Source organism: Terrapene carolina, unplaced genomic scaffold (assembly GCF_002925995.2).
Source record: "Terrapene carolina triunguis isolate 2854851 unplaced genomic scaffold, T_m_triunguis-2.0 Scaffold53, whole genome shotgun sequence".
NCBI lineage: Eukaryota > Metazoa > Chordata > Testudines > Emydidae > Terrapene > Terrapene triunguis.
Genome location: NW_020664404.1, coordinates 18,243,620 through 18,254,435, shown reverse-complemented (window position 1 = coordinate 18,254,435; position 10,816 = coordinate 18,243,620). Strand labels below are relative to the sequence as shown.

Genomic DNA, 10,816 nt, shown 5'->3' with positions numbered 1-10,816 from the left:
GGGCTCGGCGCTCGCCGGTCCCTTCCCCTGCCCATTGCCCGCCCCTCTCAGTGACCCGGCGCGGATGGTTGCGGTGGGGTTTCCGCGCGATGTGGATGCTCCTCCCTCCCTTTTCCTGTTCCGGAGCCGGTGTCTGCCTGGCTGGTGCCCGGCCTGCGCCGCGGGTGTCTGGCTCCACGGGCTGCGAGGGGGTCTCGTTCAGGTAGGATGGATGCTCCCGCCCCCTTGCTAGGAGAGCGGGTCAGATTGGGGGAGGGAAAGCGAGCCTCTCCCTCCCCCCTTAGTGCTAAGAGCGGGCTCCCTCTTCTCCCGGTCAGTCCCCCCGCTCCCTTCTCAGGAACCCGTGTCCCCCTCTGCTTCCTTTTCCTTCCCGGCTGGGTGCTTTGCTCGGGATTCTGGGTAGCATTGGAGCTGGCTGGGCTAGATTCACGTGGGTCCTTCCTCCTTTTCACTGGGTGGTTTAGGTTTGAGGGGGCCCAGAAAGCCGCCAGACCATGAGTTTCGCCTGGGCCTGGGGTTTATTTTAAGATTGACCCCCTCTTCCGCCCGTAGAGCTCTGGCTACAGACCTGTGTATTTCCCCTGCATTTTGTTTCATGTGTGCAGCAGCTCAGTTGAGTTACAGGTTGATGGCAAAATCCCAACTCATCAGAGTTTTGCCTGGCTTCAAGGTTTGTCCCGTGCATGGCTAAAGGCTTGTCCGCACTAGGAAGTTGTAATGCTTTAACAGTACCGGTATAGTCAAAACTGTATAACCTTCCCTAGTGTGGATGCAGTTATATCAGTATAAAGATGCTTATAGTGGTATAGCTGTTGTTGTATGGGAAAGGAAATAACTATACTGGTAGAATTAAAATGGTATAGCCCTGGTACTCTGGATGCAGTTACATCGGTATAAAGGTGTTTTAGTTATTCCTATAGAGGAAAAGGAATACCTGTAGGGGCATAAGTCACTTTTTATGCCATTAAAAATATCATCCCCCTAACTGAAATAGCCCCTACCTGGTAAAACAACTTTTAAGTGTAAACAAGGCCTAAATGTGATGCACTGCTTCTACAACCCTATCATATCTCTCAGACTGACTGTCTGTGATGGCCTCTTGCCACTACCCTTTCTGGCTTTAAGGTCAGACATAAGGTGCTGTCTGTTAGTAGGGTGGAGTAAAAATAGAGAGATTACTTTCAGACTTTTCAAACAACATGCTTCTAGATTGCTAGTATGGGGAGTTTGGGTGTATCTGTGTCTAGATACGTAAATAGCTGCCATCACCATAGTATCGGTGGGAAGAAAAGAGAGTTTATTAGGGCTTGTCTACACTACAAAATTAGGTTAACTTAATTTAGGAGTGTGGGGTACTGACAGCTGTGTGGGGCTCACAGCTGGAGCAAGCCTCCCTCACCCCCACCCCCCCAGCTCTGAAGTGACAGCCTGAGCTGTGAGCTCAGTTTCACAGCATGGAGCCTACCAGCAATGAAATTGACATTCTTGTCAGTTATAGGTCTGCCTCTGGCTCAGAGTGGCAGTGCAAGGCTCAAAGCTGAAGCCATGAAACTGACAAGAATGTCAATTTCATTGACGGTAGGTTCCCTGCCCTGAAATTGAGCACCATGGTACCTCACAGTTGGGTTGTCACCCCAGGGTGGGGGCTCCAGCTGTGAGTCCAGTGCCTGGCTGACAGCTGGGGGTGGGTGGGTGGATGGGCAGCTGTGAGCCCCATGCTGTGAAAGTGAGAAGAATGACAGCAACAGGCAATGTAAGTAAATACACCGACATTAGTACTATGTCTCTTGTGGAGGGGGAATTATTATGTTGGGATAGCAGACCACTTACTTCGGTGGAAGCATCATTGTAGTGTAGACACTGACATAATTAGGTTGACCTAAGCTGCCTTATGTTGAACTAACTCTGTAGTATAGACCAAGCTTGGGGTTTAAATGTGGACCCAAAATGAAGCTAAATTAAAATTGCAACAGAGGGAACTTCGAAATGACTTGTGCATTCTACATTATTCCACAACTTTTCATTTTCAAATTCATACTTTGTTATCGGCAAGGTGACTAAATTATGATAGTGCATCTGAGAACGTTATTTCCATGAGAGATGTGGGTAGATCAAGGACTGTAATCAGAGACAGTTGATGAATATAGTCCTTCCTTAGAATATTTATTTCTTCTTATGTGACGATCCCTCAGCAGAAATATATGCAGTGGACTGCTCTAAGGCACCATTGTGTAGAGGCCTGTGCTCTAAATTGTCTAAGGTAACAAAAGTCCAGCTAGTTCATTATATACAATTGTTGAAAAAAGTCAACAGAAAACTAAAGACAGGCTGGATTAGTCCAAACAGAAAGATCTATTGCAGAGGTCCCCAAACTGGGGGGGGTTCGGAGGAGCATTCAGGGGTACATTGCAGGGCCCAGACCAGCCTCCATTGGGGGTGGGGAGGGAGTGCCACCCAGCCCCACGCTGCTCCCAGCTCTGCTCTTGGCCCCGCCTCCAGACGCTGCTGTGCACCCGGCCACAGCCCCACTCCTGGCCACGGCCGCGGCTCTATTTGCAGCCCCGGCCCCACTCCTGGCCCCCGAACCGCCCTCAGCTGGGGCCCTAGCCTTGCCCCCCCCATACCTCTGTCCGCATTTCCCCAACCCCACCCCCGGAGCTGCGGCCCCGCACCGGGCCCCAGCTCGAGCGGTGGTGGTGGTGGGGGGGAGGGCTGCGGACAGGAGTGAGGGGGGATGCAACGCTGGAAAGGTGATATCAATAAACTAGTGATCCCCAAACAAGTATTGTGTTAAGATCATGATTGGTAAACAGGAAAAGGATGAGACTGGAAAGTAGGCCTAATTGGTGAACAAAATAATGAGGGAATGAACTATTTTGCACAATACCCCTTTTGGGGATCCTTTAAAAATGAGATTTTTGCTGGGGAGGTCATGACATGAGGTGGAAACACATGGACTAGAAGGAATAAAAATACCATCACTGTCTCCAGAGACCTTGGGATCCACCACAATGCCTCTTGGACCTTTGTTGTCCTGCTCCTGAAAGATGTTCTGATCAGATTGGGCCAGAGAGATGGACCCAGGGACTTCACCACCTCTACCATCTAAATTCTGAGCAGCACTTGGAATGTCAGACCTGGCTTCCTGCCGACATCACCTCCCTCGTGTCTTTTTTCCTTCCCAACCTTATTTTAGTTCTCCTCTTTTCTGTCTTTCTCCTTTTGCCTCTGCCTAATAATAATCTGATTTAGCTGGCCAAGACTGCATCTTTTACAACACTGCTGTGAGCCCATGACCAGAGAGGCAGCTAAAGACAGTATCCTAAACAGCCCAACACTGGTACAAATTTGCCAGGTCTCAGAGCGGCTGCTAAGATCATGTGTTGTGCCTGTGTTTCTCCAAGTAAGAGCCAGAAACAGAAACTGCATTTTTAATCTTTGCTATTCTTGTGTGTGTGTTTTTAAAGATAGCAGGGTCAAACTTTAACAACAGCAGCTCCAGCCCATCTCAACTAACCTTTTCTCTTTCCCCCAAAAAGGACAGTTATTACCATCATTTATACAATCACACAGTCTGTCAAACAGGAAGGGGGGAGGGAAGTTTCCTTATAAAAACTCCATGCCATTAAAGGGAATATGGAATACTGTTAAAATGGAAGCAGTACTTAATGTTTCATATGTCTAATGCTTTAAATGTTTTTTCCTTCTTTTTCTGCATCTTTAATAAAAGCTTATTAAGTTTTTTTGAATGGTGGTTGTTGCTACAGGACTAGGCTTGCTGCGGGCTGTGTGCTCTAAACCCGAAACCATGTTTAATTGTTGTGCAGTGATAGGGTCTCATTAATACCTTTGGCTCTCTGAGCCCATTTATTCCATTGAAATTAACAGGGAATGTGATTATGCCTTGGTTATCCCTGAATTTGGCTGCAAACATGCATCCAATTTGTAGAGCATCTGGCTAGGTAAATGACAAGTGGAGGAGTTAATGCTTACTTTTAAAATCATTGTATGTTTTATTTATTTCTTCATCCTTCATGGGTTGCTTGTTTTCTTAGATTGTGAGTTCTTTGACTGAAAGGATTGTGTATGTTTGGAAATTGCCAGGTGTGTTGTGGACACTGACATAGCCCCAATAATAATAATAATAATTAGTAATTAATAAATGAAGTATTGCACCTCACCATGTTAAATAACAGGGCTGAAGCTCTGGACAAATCAAGGCTTCAGCCTGGTTTCTCAGTTAGGTCTGATCAAGCCTTCACTTGATTGTGAAATGTCGATACAGTTCAAAGTACCCTGCAAAGTACTCCACCAATTAAATTAGAGGACAAGAAGATTGGAAGCAGGTTCCCAAATATGGTTATATTTGTAGGGTAGACAAAGCCTTTATGATTCAAGGAAGACTTTATATCTTTGACACAGGTCATTTAGTTTTTATACGTTCCATTATATGAAATTACCCCGATTATATTTTAAGATGCTGGTGGGTGGTGGTCGATATTTTCTCTGTGTTTTCTCTGTGTTTTCGAGGAATACTATCAAGTTGAATATCACATTTAACCTCCCGCCCTAAAATAAACCTCCTTATGTTACCCCTTAGGATATCAAGATTGAAATAATTTTAAATACTGAATTTATTTGTACCATTTATGTATTTCACTTTTTCTTCACATTGAACAATGGTGTTTGACTAGTCACTTTCACTGTCTGGTTCTCATATATTAATACAATGCTGCAAGATTTGGTTGCAACCACTGCGGGCGGGGTGTGTGTGTGTGAATCTTTATGATCTAAGGCACTGATTCTGCAAAAGACTTATGCACATGCTTAACTTCATACACTGGGAGTAGTCCCATTGACTTGAATGGGATTGCCTACAGTGTATAAAGTTTAGTATATTATAAGCCTTTTCAGGATTGGGGCCAAAATAGGGAGCATAAACTGCCATTGTCTCTCTGTTTGACTGGTAATAGGGTAGCTGGGATTTGATATAACAGGAAAAGTTGGTGAAACCCTTATGCTCAAGGTTTAAAATTGTATGAGAGCCCACCTCTTGTGCACCTTTATAGGATGGTTATTGCAGAAGTCGAAATTCGTGGATTCTGTGATTTATTTATTTTTATAAAAGTTAATTAATTTTGGTGTTTGAAGGCTTTGCATCATAGTGGCTGGTGAACAGGTATGTGTATGAATGATCAGGTAAACATTTGTCAAACTTTGGCCCTGCTCAGGCAGTGTGCTAGCAGAACATATTACTGGATTAGGGATTTAGGAGAGTTTTTTATGGAAATAATAACCAATATGGAGGTACTGGAACGCAGATTGCACCTGTCTCCATTGAGGGGAATGACAAAACTGTCATTTCAGTGGTTCAGGATCGAGCCCATACCGCCTGATACAAATTTTTTCTTAGATTCACCATTGGGTATTGATTGATGTTTTACTGATGTACAGTTTTCTCATTGACACCCGAGGACGCCAGGCTATATATGAAGAGAGCAGACTTTTGTAGACAATATCTGTTGTCTAGCTCTTGGAAGAGATTGTTTTGCCCTTGAGTTGAACAGAACTGGGTACAAGTAGCAAGGGGTGCCTTGACATTTCAGTTGGGGCTGGAACTTGATATTCAAGAAGTTATCTTTGTTAGAGAATAAGGCTTAAAAAGGGTGGCAGACAATTAGCCCTTCCCTCCGCCCCCCCACCCCGAGACTCATGTGGCATTATACATTTTATCTCTTCTTTTCCGTTGAAGGTGAAAGATGTCTTTCCATTCTGGACGAGGATGCCCACGGGGTCGAGGAGGACCTGGAGTAAGAACGTCAACACAAACCTTCAGACCTCAGAACCTAAGACAGCTTCACCCTCAGCAGCCTTCAGTGCAGTACCAATATGACCAGCAAGTAGCTCCTCCGACTACCTACTCAAGCCCTCCAGCCACAGGCTATGTGCCTCCCAGACCGGATTTTATACCATATCCGTCCCTGGTACCCCCTTCAGCACAGAGTCCAATCAGCCAGTGTCCCATGAGGCCGCCTTTTCCAAACCATCAAGTAAGGCAGAGTTTTCCAGTCCCTCCTTGTTTCCCTCCTGCTCCTCCACCAGTCCCAAATCCCAGTAATTCCCCAGTACCAGGGGCCCCATCTGGACAAAACACTTTTCCCTACATGATGCCGCCTCCTGCAATGCCTCATCCTCCACCACCACCGGTGATGCCGCAGCAAGTTAATTATCAACCTGTCTACTCTACTGGCTATTCGCAGCAGTCTTTCCCACCGCCTAATTTTAATAGTTATCAACATAACTCAAACTCCTTTCAGAGCAGCAATAGCAGCAGTAGCAGTAGCAGTCATTTCCGGCACACAAGCCAATATCAGGTAGAAAAGACCCAAAGTGAACGAAGGTCTCCGGAGAGGAGTAAGCACTACGAGGAGCACCGGCACCGCGATCATAGTCACGTGCATGGAGACAGACACCGGCCCAGTAACCATGGAGATCGGCGGGATCGAGGCAGGAGCCCTGACAGGAGAAGGCAAGAAAGTAGTCGGCACAGGTCAGATTATGACAGAGGAAGGACGCCGCCTCGCCACAGAAGTTATGAACGAAGCAGGTAAATCAGTGATCTGTGAATTTAACGGGGGCTCAAACTGTTGCCTGGAGAGGGAGAATGTTTTGGTTTGGGAATGGCACTTTATTGCAGACGCAGGCAGAGACTACTTCTTAGAGTCACCAATAGCTCTGCCCCAGCACCTGTCTGTCGTGGTATGCTGGGCTCGCACACGCAGGCTCTGATACACTTGGATTTTCTTTAGCTGCTCCAGGTCCTTGTGCAGTTCGTTGTCCTGCCTGTTGACCAGAACCTGGCTGTATTTGCTGGCCTTAATGCCCTTCTGCCTGTTGAGGCATCATTCAGGGATCTTGTACTGTTGAGGTTCTGCATGATGGTGATGACATGCACTTCATCCTCCGTCAGCTCTCCAGATCTCTTGGTCAGGTCAATGTCTGCTTTTCTCTGCACCATGTGGGCACAGTGCTGGCCCACACCCTTGGTGGTGGTGATGGTGGTTTTCCACTGCCCATTGTTGGTGTTGGGCACTCGGTGGATGTGCTGGTATTTCTTGATGATCACTAGAGACATGGTGGCTGGCTACTTCACACTCAGGGAGAGTTCCTGCCAGGAGTAGGGGGTGCTCTGTGTTGATTATTATCAACTTGTGTATAGAGCCAGCATAGGGCTAGGTGCTTTACAGGCTCTTATGAAGAGAAGGTCCATGCCCCAAGAACTTGGAATCTAAGGCTGTGATCCTGCAAAGAGAACTGTGTATGCCAATCCTTGCTTTCACTTAGAGCCGCACTAATATCAATGGGGCTCTGCATGGAGATCCATTGACTTCAGGGGGACTCCTGATGGGCCTAAGGATCTGCCTGTGCGGTTCTGTGCAGGATCAAGACCCAGTTATCCAATATGTAAACTCAGGAAGGGGTGGGACGGGACTCAACATAAGGAGTGTGAATGAACAGAGGTGTTCCAACTTGTGTTGTCATTTTAGTTTGACTTTCACTGAGTGTGTTTGTGTCTGAAGTATGGATTAGATACCTAACTTTAGGCATTTATTTTTAAAAATTTGAGATTTTATCTTAAGAAGTTTAACCCTTCTCTGCAATTGCATAGGCTTCTTGAGAGAAGTGTGTTTTATTGAGAAACCTGGAGAAGGAAAGGCATAAAAAATGGAACAGTCGTTTAAAAAGCTAATGTAACGGATCAGAGAGAGCAAAACGTGATCAACATACAAGCATCATGAAAAGAAAGGGTTATGGAATATTGTGCATGTTGTATGTGACTTAAGTATTCACTGCATAATTCCACAAACTAGATTTCAAATTTAAAAGTTCAGTTTTACTTGAAAAGTAGGTATGTTAAAATGGTAGCTTTTTGCCCATAGATTCATAGATTTTTAAGGCCACTGAAATCTGGTTTCCCTGTGTTTTTTCGTGTCATATCTGTTCACTTTCAATGGCAAAAAAGATGTTCCTGCTTTGATTTGTTTTGATCAAGTGCTCACGAACAAATCAGATGGCACAGGTCTTGCTCTGGAGATCATACACTCTAAACTTAGAACACAATAAGGAAAGATGAAGAAAGGGGGTCCATGTGAAGAAGGGGTAGATAGTATGTGTTAAATTTGTTTGGCTGTGCGTACTTCACAAGGTTACAAGATTTTTGTGTGTGCATGTGTATAAATATATATACCGGTATGTGTATGTATGTTAATAACTTTGATTCAAATTCCTATTATCCCTGCAGAGCCAACCCAGCTATGGTAGCAGACATCTATCTATTTCTTCTTGTGCATCAACATGATTATTTACTAACTTTCAGTCAATTACGTCTGTACAATCTGACTGACAGCAGTGAGTTAACATCTCACTGATGGCCAAATTGGGCCTGCAAGAACTTTTTTCCTGATGGTGATGTGTGAGGAGGAAGGAGCCCAGGTTGAGCTTACGCAGTGGTTCTCAAAGCTGGTCTGCCGCTTGTTCAGGGAAAGCCCCTGGCGGGCCGGGCTGGTTTGTTTACCGGCTGTGTCCGCAGGTTCAGCCGATCGTGGCCCCCACTGGCCGCGGTTCGCCGCTCCAGGCCAATGGGGTCTGCGGGAAGCGGCGCGGGCCGAGGGATGTGCTGGCCGCCCTTCCCACAGCCCCCACTGGCCTGGAGCGGCGAACTGCGGCCAGTGGGAGCCGCAATCGGCCGGACCTGCGGACACAGCAGGTAAACAAACCAGCCTTATTCCCTGAATAAGCGGCGGACCATCTTTGAGAACCACTAGCTTACAGGACTAGCAGTTGAGGGGAAATATATTTTTATTCATAAATGGAGTACATTTGATGTGGAAATCATTGAAAAACAATAAGCCATTGAATCCCATGATTTAAATTTTACAGCTACTTAGCTAATCTTCAACCTTTTGAAGCCCTGAACATTGAAATATAATCTCCAAACTTGCCCTGGGAAGCCTTAAGATCTCTGGTTTCTTCTAAGAATTGCCCCAAGAAATTGTTTTTAAATGTTGTAACAACTGTAGCTTAGATATAGGTTGTATAATGGCATCTACAATGTTGGAATTGTGATAGTAACTGGTTAATGGTTGAGTAGGGTGACCAGATGTCCCGTTTTTAAAAGGACAGTCCTGTTTTTTGGGACTTTTTCTTATATAGGCGCCTATTACCCCCCACCCCCGTCCCGTTTTTTCACAGTTGCTATGGTTGAGGATGGTCTGAGAAGTATCCGTGCAAATTGCATTTCTCAGTGCAACAGAAAACAACTGCAGGAGCTTTCTTCTGGATGTGATTTTTTTTTTATTTCAACTGAATATTTCTTTAAAAAAGCATCTTGGAGAAAACTCTAAAATATTATTTTGTAAGCTGTCATGCAGATACAGTGCTTGTAAAAAGTGCCAGTTTATGCTAGTGAGTGAAGGCCACTAACTACAGAACATCGGGAGTGGTGGTGTTTAGGACTGCTTGTGCCTGTAAATTTACTCATGTATAAGTGTTCACAGGATGTGGGTCATAGTTATGAGTCTGTGGAGACACCTCTTTTTTTATTGGCTATCTTAGTTTATTTTTATGCACTTCTGAGGTGGCTATGAAGGTCAGAGGACTTGTATGAGAAATATATTTGAATTTTTGCTCTGATTCTGAAGTTATTGTGCGTGGAATAGTTTCTTGCTCAGTCTCTAAGTGAAAGAGAATGGTAGCAGGTGGATTAAGCATGCCTTTCATTTATAACAGAAGAATGACAGGCAGAATGGGAGTGACTCTGATGGTGTACTATATCGGCTGTCTATACTGAGTATAAATTAATAGATTATTAAGATAGATGTCTTTATGATGAAAGCAGGGAAGGTGGAGGGGACTGTCTGTCATAAATTTCTTGAGGAATAGACACCACAAGGCTTCCAGGTTTCGTGGAATCTAACTGTTGGAACACACAACTTACAACACTGCTGACAATTGACTTAAAACTGGTTCTGTGCTGTTTCAGGAACAGTATTTACAAAATTCAGGATTTCCTGTTTAACCTGTTTGTTTTAAATTCTTAAAGGGAACGGGAGAGGGAAAGACATAGGCATCGTGATAGCCGAGGATCGCCATCTTCAGAGAGGTCCTACAAAAAAGATTACAAAAGAACCGGGAGGTAAGATGGGATATTTGATCTTGAAAATCTTATCAGGCTGTGCATGTGTACGTGTACATATATCTGCCTCAGGATGGACAAGATTCAGTCCTGGCCTGGTAACAGCTTTCCTTTATATGAAAATGTCATGACTTTAAAGTTTGATATCTTGAGGCCCTACAAAGCTAGAAACAGGAAAATTATACCATTGGACAATGGGCTTCCCTGCTGCACGGTGGGAGCCCCTTAGCACCCACTGCTAGCCTATAAGGTACCCAGATCACAGAATTTAAAATCATGACATTTTTACATGTAGAATAACTGTTTTAGGTCATTTTAGAGGTCTTTATGGCTTTGTCTGAGCTCTATATTGTTGGCCACATGTTAGCTTTATTGGTTTTATAGGTGGAGGGATACAAAAAATAGTCCCAATAATTTTTTGAAAACTTCCTAAAACACTACTAAGAAAGTTTTCAAATATTACACAGAGTGAATTCGGAATATATGAAAATCTGATGTGGTGGAAAAGGGTTCTGTCTATGTGAATAATATCACCATTCCATACTCATGCTGATAAAATTTTGATGCCAGTCTTCTCTTCTTTTAAAAAAACAAAAATGTTTACTTTTTCAGAGTATGGCT

General features: G+C 44.6%; 1 protein-coding gene across 2 annotated transcripts in view; it reads left to right on the top strand.

Annotated features, from left to right (window-relative positions):
* The first annotated feature begins 17 nt into the window (after positions 1-17).
* DROSHA (drosha ribonuclease III) overlaps positions 18-10,816 on the top strand; it is a 106,156-nt gene continuing 95,357 nt past the window's right edge. The window contains exons 1-3 of one of the 2 annotated variants that reach the window (XM_024203775.3): positions 18-202; positions 5,753-6,607; positions 10,103-10,195. In XM_024203775.3, coding sequence (XP_024059543.2) covers positions 5,760-6,607; positions 10,103-10,195 — 941 coding nt within the window. In that variant the 5' untranslated portion in view covers positions 18-202; positions 5,753-5,759. The remainder of the gene's footprint in view (positions 203-5,752; positions 6,608-10,102; positions 10,196-10,816) is intronic. The other variant, XM_024203783.3, reaches the window with a different exon arrangement.